General features: G+C 36.9%; 1 protein-coding gene across 3 annotated transcripts in view; it reads right to left on the bottom strand.

The window, feature by feature from the left end:
- Positions 1 to 20,146, bottom strand: part of cacna2d2a (calcium channel, voltage-dependent, alpha 2/delta subunit 2a) — a 399,611-nt gene that overhangs the window by 363,643 nt on the left and 15,822 nt on the right. For all 3 annotated transcript variants that reach the window (XM_079841618.1, XM_079841619.1, XM_079841620.1), the window contains exon 2: positions 10,779 to 10,860. In XM_079841618.1, the coding sequence (XP_079697744.1) occupies positions 10,779 to 10,860 (82 nt within the window). The remainder of the gene's footprint in view (positions 1 to 10,778; positions 10,861 to 20,146) is intronic.

Below are 20,146 nucleotides of genomic sequence, written 5' to 3'. Positions count from 1 at the left end.
GCAGAATCTGTGAAAATGTGAATTATTTTTTATTTAGTGCTGTATGTGATATTTTACATGAAAGATGTGTACATATCAACCCTCTACAATGCGAGTAAAACACTTGCACATGCGAGTAAATCGTCACTCTGGGCGATAAAATAATATCTATCATTTGCCATTGGCTAATAAATGCTCAGATTTTACTCGCCAGCCCAGTGTGTGTGTTAGATGCTAAGAATAAGTTTAGCATTAATATATTTTTACTCGCTGAACACTCTGAATGAGCGCTTAAGAGTTTCGCTCTTGTCAAGCGATCTATACCATTTCAAATCAGCTCATCTGACGCACCGTGAACTCAAGTGTGAAGAACTCCGCGTTTCTCACACACACATGCGCGTGAGAGTCTTAAATACCACGCAAAATCGACGCGCTACATGTTAACAATATTCTTTTTTGTATTTTCCCGTCAAAATAACGGAGTTCATTTGAAATTATTCAGCTTTTAAGAACAAGCAGAAGATATGCTGTTTTTTCCGGTAGTGGGCGGAGCTAATGTGCAAACGGCAATCTCATTGGCTGGCGCTCATCTTTTCCTGTCCCTGTTTTGATTTCAGCAAATCAGTTTGAGCGAATGCTGTCAACGTGATTAATATTCATGAACCCAGCAGCTCATCAATCCTTAGTGCGTTGTATATTGTTATTAGTAGTAGAATTAGTAGTAGTATTATTATTACCTTTTAATAATATAATATAATTACTATTATCTATTTTTTAACAGAAACACCAACAATATCTTAAGCACCACCACCAGTCCAAAGCTCAGTTAAATGACACATATGCATTAATACATGCTTTCCAACAGTTTTAGTTCTAATTAATAAAGTTCTATCATTATATAGTGCTTGATTATCATAATATCATAACATAGACTGATGTTAAGCGTCTACGTTCAGATATTTAAAAAGCGGTGCCATTTTACAAAGATATTGATACATTTGGTGGTGGTATATATTTGCAGTATAATATAATATAATAAAGTATATCAGTCTGGCGACTAAACAAAAAAATTTACTGCCAAAGCGATTCTATTGCCAAGGTGTGCGTAGAGGGTTGCATATAGTCCACAAGACAAAAAAAATAGCTGAATTTATTCAAAAGTTTATGCATCCTTGATTCTTAATACTGTGTGTGGTTTTCACTATGTTGTGAGAATTCATTAAATAACATGTGACAAAACACACCACACTGACGGAGTGGAGTTGCTGTATTTCTTTAGGGGCGTCAGTAGTTCTCCCAGCATTAGCTGTGATCCGTCAGTTTGAATTATGCATGGAAAGCAGGCCAGATCAAAGGTCATGGAGGTCAGCTTTCTAGCGTCGCTCTAGACAGTTCATATTACTCCAATATGATTCCTGACTTCATCCTAATTAACACGTTCAAAACACGAACTGCTGTCTGCAGGGCTATACAATGTTTCAATTTCCATTTATCAATCAACATGTTACTATTAATCAATCCATATACAATTGTTACTATTAGAGATGCACGATATATCAGTATCGGCCGATACATGTTCATTTGTAAAGTTATCATTATCAACCCGATAAGAACATTTGGCCGATATATTAAAGCCGATAAATAATGTAATATTTCCTTCAGCCGAGACGCTTCAGATGTGCACTGTTCACCATGATGGGTTTGAATTGCTTGAAATATGATTGAAATCACTTTAAAAAGGAAAATGTGCAGTGCAAATCTGTCATATCGGCTATGTAAAATTATAATAAACATTATAATTGTGTGTTTGGGACATGGATTTTAATGGTGAGACATTTGTTTTTATAATCAGGCTCACAAAAGCTATATAAACATTTGGATTTAGATTTATCAGCCAATATATCTGTTATAAGCCAAAATTGTCTTATCGATGCATCCTTAATAACTACTAGGGCTGCATGATATGTAGAAAAAATGCAACTTGCATGCAAACTTTTGAGATATGAGAGCAATGTGTGATACTATAACCCTAAGATTAAGGTGTCAAATCAGGGGCCATTCACACGAGGTGCATGTTTAAATGTTGAACTTCTGTTAACTTGACATGGCATCTTAATGTGGCGATACATCTATTGCATGTTTGTATAGAAAACCCAACAGACCACATGTTGCAACTTCTCTGCATCACAGAAATCACTGATTATCAGTTGCAATATATCATTTGCAATACATCATGCACATTCAATATCCACTATATTGCCAAAAGTTTTGTGACGCCTGCCTTTACATGCACATGAACTTTAATGCCATCCCATTCGCTCTGTGGTCATAAAAAATCCCAGGATGTCCTTTGATAAAGAGTAGGGGTGTAACCCCGGCATCATGGCCAAATTTGCCCATTGGCCTCTGTCCATCATGGCCTCCTAATAATCCCCATATACAGATTGGCTTCATCTCTGTCTCCTCTCCACTAATCAGCTGGTGTGTGGTGGGCGTTCTGGCACAAAATGGCTGCCGTCGCATCATCAGGTGGAGCTGCACATTGGTGGTGGATTAGGAGATTATTATTATTCTTAGTCCGTAGGGTTTAATATGGAGTCGGCCCACCCTTTGCAGCTCTAACAGCTTCAGCTCTTCTGGGAAGGCTTTCCTCAAGGTTTAGGAGTGTGTTTATGGGAATTTATGACCATTCTGACCACACTGGTGTTGGACGAGAAGGCCTGGCTCTCAGTCTCCGCTCTAATTCATCCCAAAGGTGTTCTATCGGGTTGAGTTCAGGACTCAAGTTCCTCCACACCAAACTCACTCATCATGTCTTTATGGAGCGACGCTTTGTGCACTGGTGCATGCTGGGACAGGAGCTCATCCCCAAACTGTTCCCACAAAGTTGGGAGCATGAAATTGTCCAAAATGTCTTGGTGAAGCATTAAAAGTTCCTTTCACTGGAACTAACCCCTGAAAAGAAAACCCACCCCATAATCCCCCCTCCACTAAACTTTACACTTGGCACAATGCAGTCAGGCAAGTCCCGTTCTCCTGGCAACCGCCAAACCCAGACTCGTCCATGGGATTGTCAGACAGAGAAGCGTGATTGGTCACTCAGAGAACACGTCTCACTGCTCTAGAGTCCAGTGGCGGCGCACTTTACCCCACTGCATCCCACGCTTTGCATTGCACTTGGTGATGTAAGGCTTGGATGAGCTGCTCGGCCACGGAAACCCATTCCATGAACATCTACACACTGTTCTTGAGCTCATCTGAAGACCACAGAAGTTTGGAGGTCTGGAGCTCTTGACTCTGCAGAAAGTTGGCGACTTCTGTGACCCTCAGCATGCGCTGACCACCTGAACTTAATGATTTGGAGGGGGGTCCCAATACTTTTGGCAATATAGTGTATCATGCAAATATGTGCATATCAATTTTCATTTAAACCTCCTTACAATAACATAACGTGTGCTGTGCGTAAACACAACAAAAATCCATAAATCGAACAACATTTTGTGAGGTTTATGCTTAAAAGAAATATCAACATAATTCAAGGTATATTTCCTTTCATTTCAACAGATTTTACAACATCTGCTTAAGTATTTTTACTTCAGGACAAGCAAATCTAGTGAAGTCTTTCTGAATCAGAGAATAGTGTGCATCCAGCAGCGCTTTCTGTCTCTTACACAAAACACACACCATTCCAGGTGTCCAAATACCCAACAAACACACACACAGCTGGATTTAAAACAATTAAAGAGCCCCTGTGGTGAAAATCAAGTTTTTAATGCTGTTGATGTGTCTATGTGGAGTTTTTAATATGCTTTCATACAAACCATGAGCAAATGCATAAGTGAACACCATTGCTGAGTATCTTCTCCTTAAAACTGAACCAAAAACTTAAAGGTTTTGAAATCGCCGGTGTTTCTGACATCACAAACTACCTCGTAACCAATCACGTCAGTGTGTGGGCGGGGGTTTAGTATATCATTAGCTATGACTGCTGTGGCGGGGCTTTAGTATATCATTAGCTATGACTGCTGTGGGCGGAGCTTTAGTATATCATTAGCTATGACTGCTGTGGGCGGAGCTTTAGTATATCATTAGCTATGACTGCTGTGGGCGGGGCTTTAGCATATCATTAGCTATGACTGCTGTGGGCGGGGGTTTAGTATATCATTAGCTATGACTGCTGTGGGCGGGGGTTTAGCATATCATTAGCTATGACTGCTGTGGGCGGAGCTTTAGTATATCATTAGCTATGACTGCTGTGGGCGGGGCTTTAGCATATCATTAGCTATGACTGCTGTGGGCGGGGGTTTAGTATATCATTAGCTATGACTGCTGTGGCGGGGCTTTAGTATATCATTAGCTATGACTGCTGTGGGCGGAGCTTTAGTATATCATTAGCTATGACTGCTGTGGGCGGGGGTTTAGCATTTCATTAGCTATGACTGCTGTGGCGGGGCTTTAGTATATCATTAGCTATGACTGCTGTGGGCGGAGCTTTAGTATATCATTAGCTATGACTGCTGTGGGCGGAGCTTTAGTATATCATTAGCTATGACTGCTGTGGGCGGAGCTTTAGTATATCATTAGCTATGACTGCTGTGGGCGGGGCTTTAGCATATCATTAGCTATGACTGCTGTGGGCGGGGCTTTAGTATATCATTAGCTATGACTGCTGTGGGCGGAGCTTTAGTATATCATTAGCTATGACTGCTGTGGGCGGAGCTTTAGTATATCATTAGCTATGACTGCTGTGGGCGGAGCTTTAGTATATCATTAGCTATGACTGGTGTGGGCGGGGCTTTAGCATATCATTAGCTATGACTGCTGTGGGCGGGGCTTTAGTATATCATTAGCTATGACTGCTGTGGGCGGGGCTTTAGCATATCATTAGCTATGACTGCTGTGGGCGGAGCTTTAGTATATCATTAGCTATGACTACTGTGGGCGGGGCTTTAGCATATCATTAGCTATGACTGCTGTGGACGGGGCTTTAGTATATCATTAGCTATGACTGCTGTGGGCGGGGCTTTAGCATATCATTAGCTATGACTGCTGTGGGCGGGGCTTTAGCATATCATTAGCTATGACTGCTGTGGGCGGGGCTTTAACATATCATTCACTATTCTCTGAGTCAGGGAGTCTCAAGAGAAGCAGGTTATCCTGATATATTATTCCGTTGATAGCAGGTGAATTATGTATATGATGTATATTATGATGTTATGATGAACTTTATGCCTTTCTCCACTGATGTTTTATGATGTTCAAAGTGTTTCAAAGGATGCTGATTGTTAGAAGAGCGAACGGGAACATAACATAGTCAAGCCAAAGGCATATCATATTAATTACGTTATGTGTCTGACGTTGTAGAGAGCGATACATAAAACACATTACCATCGACTTGTAAGACAAGCCTGAATGAGTGAGTGGAGGCGGGGCTCATTTACATATTCATGAGTCTGCGCATACTAAATGAAGCAAGGGTGTAGAGTTACATTCAAGCTATTTTAAGGCATGAATAGATTTTTTTCACAGAAAAGAAAACGTTTAAATATGTCATTTTGGTCATCAAAGATGAGTTTCAAGAGATAAACTGATTGACTGGAGGGGGACTTTAAACAAGAAAGAGATAAACTTAGGACAAAGCATAAAATATGCAGATGACTGGCCTAACATGAGCTGTCACAACCTTGAAGAGACGCCCAGAGTTGCACACGAGTGTGTTCTATTTATATCCGTGCTACTGAACTGTGTAGTTTGTTAGGGAGTGTGTGTGGGAGTAAAGCTGTACGACTGCTTATCTAACATCACTGACTAAAGACACAGAGAGAGAGAGACGGAAATAGAAACGGAGAGAGAAAGAAAAGGAGCAGCGCTTTCAAAGTCCATTCTATTTAATTTGGTGAAGCGAAGTAAATCAAGATGGAAGTGATGCAACTGAAAGGATGTTCATCCATCTCAGGGGTTCCTGAACGCTTTTGTCAGCTCAATCTCTTTCATCTAAATTATTTAGTTAAAATAATTCCCAAAGCTTTGCCAGCACATACACAGCAAAAATGTTTGGTCAAGTAACCTAAAAATGTAGCCGGGTCTCTCGTACCAGACTCTCGTACATTTCATTTGTTCAGAGTCTGGCCGCTCTCCATCGAAAAGCGTTTACTTCCTTAAAGACGGGAACTCTGTTGAAGTTTAAAACTATTGGATCAGCCATAATCAATCGCTAATGTTAGGTCGTGACGTGTGTCATGCGCCGCTCGCCTCTGTTTCTCACATGGAAGTCCGTAAAGTTAATCAGCGATAAAACCTAAAACTCGTGCATTCGGATTGTGATTTATTCACAGTGGAGAGTTTTGTGATCGGGAACGGCTGCTCACGTCGTCCATGACATGATTGTGAAATCATTTAAAGAAATAAAAGTCTAGAAATGCATCCAAACGACAGCGAAGCGCAACCGTACGGTGCTCTGCAGGGGTCAAAAAGGATATAAACAGTGAATTTTGAAGTGATATATTCTTGAGAACTCAGAGATGTGGATTCGGACAGCAATTAAATGACCACATGACCTCGTGTTTGTCTAAAACAGTCGGTCGTTCGGCCGGGGATTTTTACGCGGGTATTGGGAGACGGACGGCAATAAAATCACTGACTAGCCGCTGTAAATGATGACAACACCTTCCGAAACAATTACCGTCCGAATAGAGCTTCAGCAACTCCTTCACCACTAACGGAGCAAGCTGGAAAATCAAACCTTTCCCGGGACACAACATCATGGCCACCAACAAAACTCAGCAAAGATTGTTCTTGCTCCAGCTTTAACTTCTGGATATTCGGCAGCTGTCCCACAACGGACCGAATGGCTTCGCTCACATCTTTTCTCCGCCGCCATTACTGAACTACAACTCAAACTAGCGCACAACATCAGCATCATCGCTCTCAGCCACGCCCTCTGTTCGCTGATTGGACCGGTTAAAATTTGTTCGGAGAAAACCTAAGAATATACAGCAGTCCCAGACGGAGAACTGAAGGAAAATGAAAATTGAGCAGAAGTACGTAGGATGGCGGAGCCAGGCTACTAAAAATGTGCTGTAAATTAAATGGCTTTATTCCAGTCACAAAATATTATGAATTTCCAGCAGCCTGGGTTATACATGTATAACATGTTTATATATATTAGGGGTGTGAAGAGACGGGTAAAAATTTCCCCCTCAAAATGGCCCTGCTCCCGAGGTATACTTTTTCAAATTTCAAGAACTTTCGGGGGTGGGACTTGTGCGCTGAACATGATGATTTTTTAACGTAGCATTTTAATTTCAACCTAAAAGTCTGTTGTGGTGCGCGCAGTAAGAGTCGTTTGCTATTCATATCAACAATGGAGTTTAAAAAATACGACCGATGGACCGACGACGAGGTTCAGGCTTTATTACGTTTATTTGCGGAGGACGAAATCCAGCGGGAACTGGATTGTCGCGCGCAGTCCTACGTCACCTAATAATCTTCACGGTACTTTAGACCGCAATGGAAACAGCAGCAGGTCTGAGGGGGAAAAATAGTTCCTGGGAGAAACGTTCCTGGGATAAATTGTTCCGGGTAATTTTGGTGGAAACGGGGCTATAGTATTTTTAAGAACTCCTCAATGATGAAATACAGGACTAGGGACTACGCCCCGACTAACAAAAAATGATATGTGAATGACTAAATATGACTAAAACTAACAAGGACTAAGACTAAATTAAAAATAGGTGACAAAATTAACACTAACACACACATACATATATATATATATATAATTTTCATTGTCTCATATTTAAATATTAACTAATTATTTCATAAATTAAATTATACATAATAGTAAACCATCGGAATGATGGAGTATGAAATATACATTTCAGAAACTACCAGTAAAATGATCAATTATACGTCCATAAAAACTTGATTTCATGTGTCATGGGTTCTGGAGGTATACTTCCCATTAATTTTGTACATTTTTCCATTCAATTTTTTTTTTTACTTTATCAAAGGAGAAATCACGACATTACAAGTACAAAATAGTTTCTGATAATCTGAATAAAAGAAGGAAATGAATGAACAACCATTCGTAAAATCAACATAAAACTTCAGATAAGATCATAAAAAGGTTCAAAGTATGATCTTTAAATATCTTTCATTTTTACTAAACTTTCCATTAAAGCTGCACTATGTAAGTTTTCCGTCCGCTAGAGGTCGCCTGTTCGAAACAAAGGCGTAGTTTGATGACGGCACGTTTGAGCGCAGAATCTTGGGACATGTGGTCTTCACCTCAGCCGGTGGGAAAGAATCGGGACAGGACTCGGGCAGAAATCATGTTGATGGATGTGATTATTAACGGATATGATGTCATCGACAGGCCACGCCCTCACACATCCCGGTTCCTCGAGTAAAATAGCATCTCACCATTTACAAATAGTTGGAAACATTTGGGATATTGTAAGTACTCAACAAACTATATAACACTGGCCTAGAGGTGTTTGGATATTTCACTGAAAAAATCTTACATAGAGCAGCTTTAAAAGTCCTTTTTATCATTTCAAATCTCAGAGTTTTGGACATATCTACTCCAAAACCAGCCACAAATAATAATCCAAAACAAACAAACTCTGAAGTTCATATTCAGCCAAACAGGTAAAGTTCTCATCTGATACTGATCCTCTCCAGATGAGCAGATGTCATCAGATTATATGAGTGTATGTTTACTGATTAACATCTGCTATCGGACTCATGGTTTAGTGTTGAGCTTCTCTGACTAGCAAAAGAGCCAAATGTATTCAAGATTGTTGCACGCTGAATACGGCCGGTCCGTTTTATTTACTTTCTCAAAAATAACTGAGAAGCTAAAAAAAAAATGCTTAGAATTCATTTGCAAGACTTTTTTTTTTCTAGAAAGGGTGGGAAAAGAATATCGGAATAAACTGGGCATGAAGAGGAAAGAGAGAGTGGCGAAGGAAAGCAATCTTGTTAGCGGGCCGCCGTAGCCCAGGGAAGATTTCTATCAGACGCACATATAGGGAGAGGCATCCATTTAGAAAATGGCTTTTTCTGCACATGCTGGGCCATTTAGCACTCCCTGTGACGACTCCTGTTTGGGCCGGAGATAAATGCGCTTTCACACACACACACACACACTCAGACCACAGACTCAGCTACTAAGAGTGCAGACACAGACTGGCATGCATTCAGTGTCACTAACTTTTTTCTAAAACACACACACACACACACACACACACACACACACACACACACACACACACACAGACGGACAAATTAAAATATACTTTCCAAAAAGTGAGAATGTTAAATCCTCCGCCTGTTTATCTCAGCAAAATATATTTAATGCGAACAAAGAAAAACTGCCCCAGTTTGAAAATGGAAATAGTCAGAGATACATTTATTAATATTTAAATACATATTTATTTTGGCTATGCAGTATATGTATATATATATATATATATATACACCAATCAGGCATAACATTATACACTCTAAAAAATGCTGGGTTAAAAATAACCCAAGTTGGTTTGAAAATGGACTAACCCAGCAATTGGGTTGTTTTAACCCAGCAAATAGGTTGTTTTAAGCAAACATTTAACCCAACTGCTAAATTAAAATAACCCAATTGATGAGTTAGTCCATTTTCAACCCAACTTGGGTTATTTTTAACCCAGCATTTGACCAGAGTGTAATACTGTGTTGTGCTGCCAAACTTGTCAAACTCACTCAAATCCTTACGCTTGCCCATTTTTCCTGCTTCTAACACATCAACTCTGAGGACAAAATGTTCACTTGCTGCCTAATATATCCCACCCACTAACAGGTGATGAAGAGATCAACACACTCAAAAAAAACGCTGGGTTAAAAACAACCCAAGTTGGGATGAAAATGGACTAACCCAGCGATTGGGTTGTTTTAACCCAGTGAATGGGTCATTTTAACCCAGTGGTTGGGTTAAATGTTTGCTTAAAACAGCCCAATCGCTGGATTAAAACAACCCAATTGCTTTTCAACCCAACTTGGGTTGTTTTAAACCCAGCATTTTTTTTGAGTGCAGTGTTATTCACTTCACCTGTCAGTGGTCATAATGTAACGCCTGATCGGTGTATATATACACATGCGCATTTTCATGGTCTCGCAATATTTAAATTTGAAGGAATTATACGCAATAGTAATTGAACTAGTAAACATTCACGTGAAATATTCTATATGAAATATACAGTATATTTCAGGCTTTCAAAAACTACCATGAAATCACTGCTTAGTGCCCAAGACTGTGTGAAAAATGCGCATGTGTATATACACACACCGATCAGGCTTTACATTATGACCACTGATAGGTGACGTGAATAACACTGCACTCAAAAAAATGCTGGGTTAAAAACAACCCAAGTTGGGTTGAAAAGCAATTGGGTTGTTTTAATCCAGCGATTGGGCTGTTTTAAGCAAACATTTAACCTAACCACTGGGTTAAAATGACCCATTAACTGGGTTAAAACAACCCAATTGCTGGGTTAGTCCATTTTCATCCCAACTTGGGTTGTTTTTAACCCAGCGTTTTTTTGAGTGACCTCCGTCAACATGATTGTTATGAAATGTCACTATTGAAATGAAAACGCTGCTATATTACTGTAATCATCTTAAGCAACCACTGTTATCATAACATCATAAACAAGTTTGAGCTTAAGGCACAACAGATCAGCGATACAGTGTGATTATTATCTGATGGCCCTGAGACTCTGGTCCAGCTGGAGTGGACAGGTTAAAGCTGCTCAACTTACCCCCTTCATTTGCTGACCTCCAGTGACCAGCTGCAGGACCTTCTCCAGCTCCTTCTCTATGCGGCCGGCCCAGTGCATCATCCTGATGGACACAGAAAGCACTGGTTAGCAGTAATAACCACTGACTCCCAGTTCACACTCCACCTGCTCTATAGAGCGAGCGGCAATCACACGAGTGGACTCACAATCACAGAAATAAACATCACCAGATGCTGTGTGTGTGTGTGTGTGTGTGTGTGTGTGTGTGTGTGTGTGTGTGTGTGTGTGTGTGTGTGTGTGTGTGTGTGTGTGTGTGTGTGTGTGTGTGTGTGTGTGTGTGTGTGTGTGCTACTGAGCTCATTAATAATGCCCTCTATGACTGACGTCCCAGTACTGGCATGTAGAATAAAATAAATTCAATTTAAATTAAATAGAATAGAATAGAATAGAATAGAATAGAATAGAATAGAATAGAATAGAATAGAATAGAATAGAATAGAATAGAATAGAAAAATAAAATAAAAAAATGGAATAGAATAGAATAGAATAGAATATGATGAATAATAAAAATTAAAAATAAAATAGGATAGTAAAATAATATAATGAAATAAACAGATACATAATACAAAAAATTTAAATATATATATATATATATATATATATAAAATAGATTGATAAAATAGAATAGAATAAATACAAAAATAAAATAAAAATGGAATAGAATATGATGAATAATACAAATAAAAAATAAAATAAAATAGAATAGGATAGTAATATAATAAAATAAATTATACAATTTTATAAAATTAAAAATATATATAATATAAAATAGATTGATAAAATAGAATAGAATAAATACAAAAATAAAATAATAATATAATATAAAATAGATTAATAAAATAAAATAGAATAGAAATACAGAAATAAAATAAAAATGGAATAGAAAATGATAAATAATAAAAAATAATAAAATAATGAAATAGAATAGAATAAATCCTAAAATAAAATAATATAATATAAAATAGATTAATGAAATAAAATAGAATAGAATAAAATACAAAAATCAAATAAAAATGGAATAGAATATGATAAATAATAGAATAAAATAATTAAATGAAATAGAACAGAATAAATACTAAAATAAAATAATAATATAAAATAGATTAATAAAATAGAATATAATAAATACTAAAATAATTTTAAAAAGGAATAGAATATGATGAATAATAAAATAAAATATATTTTTAAATAAACTAGTATAATAAAAATAAATAAAATAAACATACATATACATTAATAATAACAAAATAATAAAAAATAGAATAATGAAATAGAATAGAATAAATACTAAAATAAAATAATAATGTAATATAAAATAGATTAATAAAATTGAATAGAATAGAATAAATACAAAAATAATAAAAAGGAATAGAATAATATATTTTTTAAATAAAATAAAAATTAAATAAACATATACATTAATAATAATAAAATAATGAAAAAATAGAATAATGAAATAGAATAGAATAAATACTAAAATAATATAATATAAAATAGATTAATAAAATAAAATAGAATTGAATAAAATAGAATAGAATAAATCCTAAAATAAAAATAGAATAGAATATGATATGATATGATGAATACTGAAATAAAATATAATAATATAATATAAAATGTATTAATAAAATAGAATAGAATAAATACAAAAATCTAATTAAAAAAATAAAAAAATAAACAGATACATAATAATAATAATAATAATAATAATAATAATAATAATAATAATAATAATAATAATAATAATAATAATAATAATAATAATAATAATAATAATAAAATACAAAGTTGGGACAATGTTACTAAAACATCAGCATTTTGTCATAGTGTTATAAATGATGGCAGTCAAAGACAGAAAGTCAAAGACATGAAAACAGATGATGAAGACTAAAAGAGTATTTCAGCAGACACACAGCAGGAGTTTATGAGTTATTAGTGTTTGAGTGCGATTCTGTCTCAGAAAACTGACAGTGTGTTTCCTTCTGCTCATCAATTATTCACTGCCTTCATTTGGACTGTGACCTTTTGACCTTCAATGTCAATCTCACACGTTTGATGCATTTCCCAAGAACAATTACGAGTAAAGGCTTACAAATGACAACTGTAAAGAGTTTGTGCTTTTCCTGCACGTCTGTTAGCCTTGAAGGAAATGTGTCAACACAGAACAAAAGCCATTACACCACGTTCATATTCAAATGATTCTGCTATCGGAAATATCACAGCTCTATATTCATATAGTGATTTCCCATCCGCAGTCATGAGGTGTTGGGGAAACTGATGGAGATCCACAGCTTTATCTGTACAGCTAATGGTCAGAGATGAGCAAACCACTGCCCGGGGTCAGGAAGAACCCTTATCTGTCACACACAGCCTGAGAATAGCCCCAAAGAAATCCTGCACGCGTGTGTGTGTGTGTGTGTGTGTGTGTGTGTGTGTGTGTGTGTGTGTGTGTGTGTGACTGAGCGGTCTTATTTACTTGATAAGAATGACTGAACTCAGCTATTCTATTAGCATCTCATAATAAATATATTATTTCTTAAGAGTGTGTGTCGCCTCTGAATGCTGAATTCTTCTGTATGTGTGTTTGACTCGACTGATCTCTCGCTGGGGTGGATGTGCTTTATTCATCATGAAGTTTGAGTGTGATTTCCTGCAATATTTACAATACTTTATGGTGCTTGTGTGTGTTTTGTGTTAGCTTTAAAGGTCCAGTCTCTCAGAGAGTAAATGATGACGGGATGTTGATTCTGAGGTGAACTAACACTCTCAGAGAGTAAATGATGACGGGATGTTGATTCTGAGGTGAACTAACACTCTCAGAGAGTAAAGGGGTAATCTCAGTTCAGATTGATCTGGACTCTCTCCTCCTGTGTTTCTCTGCCGTGCTGCTCGGCTGTTGGCAGGAACCAGTGGATGTTTAAGGAGCCGATGATAAAGAAAGCCGCTTCTGACAGAAATGCCTCCCTAAGCAGCAGAAACACACTCGCTAACTGGGCCAAACCTGAATGAAGCGCTCAGACGTCCACAGATCAGAGCTGTGTATCTGCCTCCAGCTCCTGAAGATTCAGCAGAAGAGAGAGAGAGAGAGAGATGGATGGAGGGTGGAAGGGAAGAAAGTGCTGTCTTAGGCCAGGAACGCCACACACACACACACACACACACACAGACGTGAGTGAATGTGCTCAGGCCCTTCACTGCCAGTTTGTCCTTCTTAAAGGGAAAGTGCAGCCTAAAATACAACTTCTGTCATCATTAACTCTTCCTGTGTCTTTCTCTCTTTCATTGAACACTCATAAGGTGAGCTGATGATGCTTTAAAATATATATAATACATATAAATAAACCTGACACTGACATCAAAAGTGCTGTGTTACGTCTTCTGAAGTCATATGATTGTGTGAAAGTCTTGCTCGGCAACAAAACTGACTGATAATTTAAACATATTAAATGTAAAACTACTACTAATAATAATAATAATAATACAAATTTAACAATTAAAAATGGAAACAAAAAATAATAATAATAAATAAACTAAAATAAATAATACAATAAAAACAATAAATAATATAGAATAAATAAAATACAAATTAAATAAATATAGAATAAATAAAATAAAATAATAAAATAATATAGAATAAATTAAATAAATTAAAATAAAAGAATAATATAGATATAAATAATCTAATTAAAAATGAAATTAAAAACAATAAATATAGAATAAATAAAAAAAGAATAAATAAAATAAATAATATAATACAGAATAAATAAAATAAAAATATAATAATTTAGAATAAATAAATAAAATTAATATAATATAATAATATAGAATAAAAAATTTAATTAAATTATAAATGAAAAAAACAATACGTAATATAGAATAAATAAAATTAAATAAAAAATGAAAATAAAAAAATAATTATAAAATAAATTAAATAACAAAATAAATTAAATAAAAAAATTAAAATATAGAATGATAAAATTAAATTAAAAATAATATAAATAAAATAAATAAAAGCAAAAAGAAACAAGGTAATAATAATAATGAATCCTTTCTCAGGTGTTTTTGTCCCTTTAATATTTTTAAAAATGGATTATGCAATCTTGTAATTGTTCTTGTTCTGAAATGCGATTTTATTATATTTAAAAAATATAAAATACCTTGGCGTATCTACACAAATAAGTGAGTATATTATCGCCTATTTGGGAAGAACAAAAGCTGTAATTCCAGCAGAAACAGACCAACAGAAATAAGCAACAAGCTAAACGCTTGAGTTAAAAACTAAAAATATTAAAGACTAAAAAAAATTATAATAATAATAATTCAAGTAAAAAATATTTAAAATAAATAAATAAACAAAAGCTGAATGGAGCAATGATGTTATGAACCGCAGTCTGACTGGTCCAGAAGAATGAATCATTAAATGAAGAATAGATGAAAGCATTAATCAGACCGAAGACAAAACTAACTCATACCAACAGACCAGCAAAAACACACACAATTAATGGACTGACTTTAACACACACACACACATCATGTTCACACTAAACGCTTCAGGGCTTTAGCAGCCACATCTCCACCTGCACTGAGCTGGGTCGTAAACGCGATCGTAACTTCATTCAGTGCAGAGTCGACCTTAAAACACCTGCACAGATTTACTCTCTCCATTCCAGCCGTTTCAGAGCCACAACAACACCACATCCATCTCCACCATTAATGATAGCACAGAAGAAGAAATGTCATCAAATGTCAGCTTCATTTCAACGACAACGATGGGAAGATTAGCGGAAGAATGAGTCACATCGGCAACAAAGACAACACTTCTCCACAAAGCTGGCATCTAACGCAACACTCACCTGTTCAATTTCTCATTAATGCAATTATCTAATCAACCAATCACATGGCAGTTGCTTCAATGCATTTAGGGGTGTGGTCCTGGTCAAGACAATCTCCTGAACTCCACACTGAATGTCAGAATGGGAAAGAAAGGGGATTTAAGCAATTTTGAGCGTGGCATGGTTGTTGGTGCCAGACGGGATTTCCACGCACAACCATTTCTAGGGTTTACAAAGAATGGTGTGAAAAGGGAAAAACATCCAGTATGCGGCAGTCCTGTGGGAGAAAATGCCTTGTTGATGCTAGAGGTCAGAGGAGAATGGGCCGACTGATTCAAGCTGATAGAAGAGCAACTTTGACTGAAATAACCACTCGTTACAACCGAGGTCTGCAGCAAAGCATTTGTGAAGCCACAACACACACAACCTTGAGGCGGATGGGCTACAACAGCAGAAGACCCCACCGGGTACCACTCATCTCCACTACAAATAGGAAAAAGAGGCGACAATTTGCACCAGCTCACCAAAATTGGACAGTTGAAGACTGGAAAAATGTTGCCTGGTCTGATGAGTCTCGATTTCTGTTGAGACATTCAGATGGTAGAGGCAGAATTTGGCGTAAACAGAATGAGAACATGGATCCATCATGCCTTGTTTCCACTGTGCAGGCTGGTGGTGGTGGTGTAATGGTGTGGGGGATGTTTTCTTGGCACACTTTAGGCCCCTTAGTGCCAATTGGGCATGGTTTAAATGCCACGTTCTACCTGAGCATTGTTTCTGACCATGTCCATCTCTTTATGAGCACCATGTCCCCATCCTCTGATGGCTACTTCCAGCAGGATAATGCACCGTCACAAAGCTCCAATCATTTCAAATTAGTTTCTTGAACATGATGTAGCATCTGGAGTGTCTCTCAACTAGGATCAAAGTGGTGGGATGCTTTCCTCCAAACGGCTCGGCATATAAATTGAATTCCTGCTCCAACAGCTCCATCAGGTCTGAGTCAAATATCACCTCCGACTGTTTAATGACCAGCTAGAGTGTGAACAGAAGACCTTTTAGATGGCCCTTTTTGAGCTTCAATCAGATCCTAATCAGCCAGGACCCCTACCCCACCCTTCATTTGGAGAACGGCCGGGGGATGACACACACACACACACACACACACACACACACACCAGAATTCCTCTCTTTGAGCCTTTAATTAAACTATCCCAGAAATTACATATATGATGATCTCTTAAGTATATGCATGCTCCCCATATTTCTTATGTTTGCGTGATGTAAGAGCTATCTTAAACGCTCAAAATTGCTCTGTATAGAAGATGCACCGCCTTCATGTCTTTAAACCAAGGCATGTTTGATGTCTAAATGTTCCTTTTTCTTTGTCTTAGTCAATGGTACAAAGTATATGATTATGAGATGTACAGCTAGTATGTTTAGTCCTCTTGAAGTGAAACTTTACTAGTTCTGGCTTCCAGCAAGAACATTCCATTGAGTAATAAAGTCCGAACAAAGAAAGTCTCTCCCGCCTGAAATTCACACCAACGATTGGTCGTCTCAGGGAAAATGGGCGTAGTTAATGGACTTTAAAGGACAGAAACACCCACACATTGTGGCTCAGTCAACTTGCAAGGACCCCGACGAGACAAACTTCTTTTTTCTTTCTTTCCTTCTCGGCAAAGACACGCGCTCTAACCTTTAAATTTCCCGCGGACCGACCAAAGGACCTAACGGAGAGAGAGCTTCAGCGCACGGAAACTCTGAGAAACTCCAACGCACTCATCTTGCTTAATTCAACACAAAACCCCATGCAAGTATATTTTATCGAGCAATGCGTTAAAAGATTTGTGCCCCTGTTTTCAGGCGATATTCGTTGCTGGCTCTCTGTGGTTATTTGTCTGTGAAAGTGCCATTTCTCTGTCCTCCCTCTATTTCTATCCTCTTCTCTCTCTCTCTTTCGTTACTTTCGTTATTCCGTATATACATGTATTCTTGATTGTAGTCGTATGTAATCCTACACTCTAAAAAAAAAAAAGGTTCTATATTGCACCAAAAATGGTTCTTGGCTCGTAATCATAGGGGAACCTTTTTTAGTGCTATATAGCACCAATTTTGGTGCTTCAGTGGTTCTTCAGCGGTTCTTCAGAGGTTCTTCAGCGGTTCTTCAGAGGTTCTTCACCGGTTCTTTGACTAAGGTGCTATATAGCACCTCTGAAGAACCGCTGAAGAACCACTGAAGCACCAAAATTGGTGCTATATAGCACTAAAAAAGGTTCCCCTATGATTACGAGCCTTTTTTTTAGAGTGTAGCATTAGTTATTAAACCAGTTTACACTCTAAAAAAAAAGGCTCGTAATCATAGGGGAACCTTTTTTAGTGCTATATAGCACCAATTTTGGTGCTTCAGTGGTTCTTCAGCGGTTCTTCAGAGGTTCTTCAGCGGTTCTTCAGAGGTTCTTCAGAGGTTCTTCAGCGGTTCTTCAGAGGTTCTTCAGAGGTTCTTTGACTAAGGTGCTATATAGCACCTCTGAAGAACCGCTGAAGAACCACTGAAGCACCAAAATTGGTGCTATATAGCACTAAAAAAGGTTCCCCTATGATTACGAGCCTTTTTTTTTAGAGTGTAGAGCATCTTTGGGATGTGGTGGAACGGGAGCTTCGTGCCCTGGATGTGCATCCCACAAATCTCCATCAACTGCAAGATGCTCTCCTATCAATATGGGCCAACATTTCTAAAGAATGCTTTCAGCACCTTGTTGAATCAATGCCTCGTAGAATTAAGGCAGTTCTGAAGGCGAAAGGGGGTCAAACACAGTACAGTACACAATTATAGTACAGTTCTTATAGTGCCAAACTACACTCCTGTCAGCTGAGGACGGCAAACTGAGGCTACAGTTTCAACACAACTGGGAATAAATGTTGCCCGGCAGGCAGATCTCAGTCCAATAGAGTAGCTTTGGGATGTGAAGGGGAAATTCGCATCATGGACGGTACCCGGTACTAGCAAAGTCTACCTTATAAAGTGGTTTGAGTCCATAACCCTAAATATGAGCTAACAGTGATCGTGAGGAAACAGCAGCAGTGACCTCAACTCTGGCGTAGAGTCACGTTACAAAACATCCATTAGAGGTTGATTCAGTTAAGTCTAAATGTCATTTGGCAGCGGAGATTCAATTCACTCAAGCTCCTTTTAAAAGGAAGCGGATTCACTCTGCGGCATCCGAACACCACCAGAACCCTCTTTTGGGCAAAAACAAATCTACAGAATGGTTTGCAACGATTTCACCTTAAAGGGGGTCATATTGTGCTGTTTTACGAAGTCTTGATTTGTTTTTTTGGGTGTACTAGAATATGCTTACACATCCTTTTTCACATATTTTACATTATTACAGCTCCTCTCTCCCCAGTCTGGCTCCGAATGTGCCGTTTAGTTCCGGTTTCGATGAAGCCCCGCCTTCAGAAATATGAAATGCGTTGTGATTGGTCAGCTGGCCTAGGCCCACACACACACACACACACGCACACAAGGACATGAGGATTCATATTTAAATATGCCGTTTAATATCCACACACACTCGTCTATAGCCGTCTGATGTAAGTGTGCTGCCCTGCTTTTGATTTATTCTTCAGAAATATGAGTGAAATTTATACAGAAAATTCAGTTTTTAATGTGGGCATACTAAATATCCAAATACAGTATATTACTGATCAGCTCATTTCAATTATCATAAAGTCATAATTAAGAGATAAAATGTTGAAAATATGATTTTAAATGTCTTCATTGTTAGATAAAAAGTCAAAAATATGATTTTAAAAGTCATAATAGTGAGATAAAAAGTAGAAAATACGACATGCTAAGTCATAATTATAAGATAAAATGTTGAAAATATGATTTTAAAAGTCCTCATTATTAGATTAAAAGTCAAAAATATGATTTTAAAAGTCATAATAGTGAGATAAAAAAGTTGAAATATGACATGCTAAGTCATAATTATAAGATAAAATGTTAAAAATATGATTTTAAATGTCTTCATTGTTAGATAAAAAGTAAAAAATATAATTTTAAAAGTCCTCATTATTAGATAAAAGTCAAAAATATGATTTTAAAAGTCATAATAGTGAGATAAAAAGTCGAAAATATGACCGGTTAAGTCATTGTGAGATGAACAATTGAAATTATGAATTAAAAAATTCTGAGATAAATGGATTTAAAGTCAAATTTATGACTTAAAAATCTAAATTATGATTAAAAGTCCTAATTATGAGACAAAAAGCTAAAATTAGATTTGAAAAAAAGTCTAAATTATGACCAAAACACACACTAAGACATTGATGAAATCATGCTTGTTATTTTGTTTAAAATGCGCTTTTAATTATTTGATTCACACTTATAATAATAATATTTACATTATTGTTTTCATTTTGTGCAATATATATTATTTACATGGGTTTTTACATTTTGAAATCAGTTTTTACAGTAACTTACTTTTGCTT

The sequence above is a fragment of the Gobio gobio genome, assembly GCF_949357685.1.
Source record: "Gobio gobio genome assembly, chromosome: 17".
NCBI classification, from domain to species: domain Eukaryota; kingdom Metazoa; phylum Chordata; class Actinopteri; order Cypriniformes; family Gobionidae; genus Gobio; species Gobio gobio.
The sequence above is the reverse complement of the archived record's forward strand: the minus strand, read 5'-3'. Positions and strand labels throughout refer to the sequence as shown.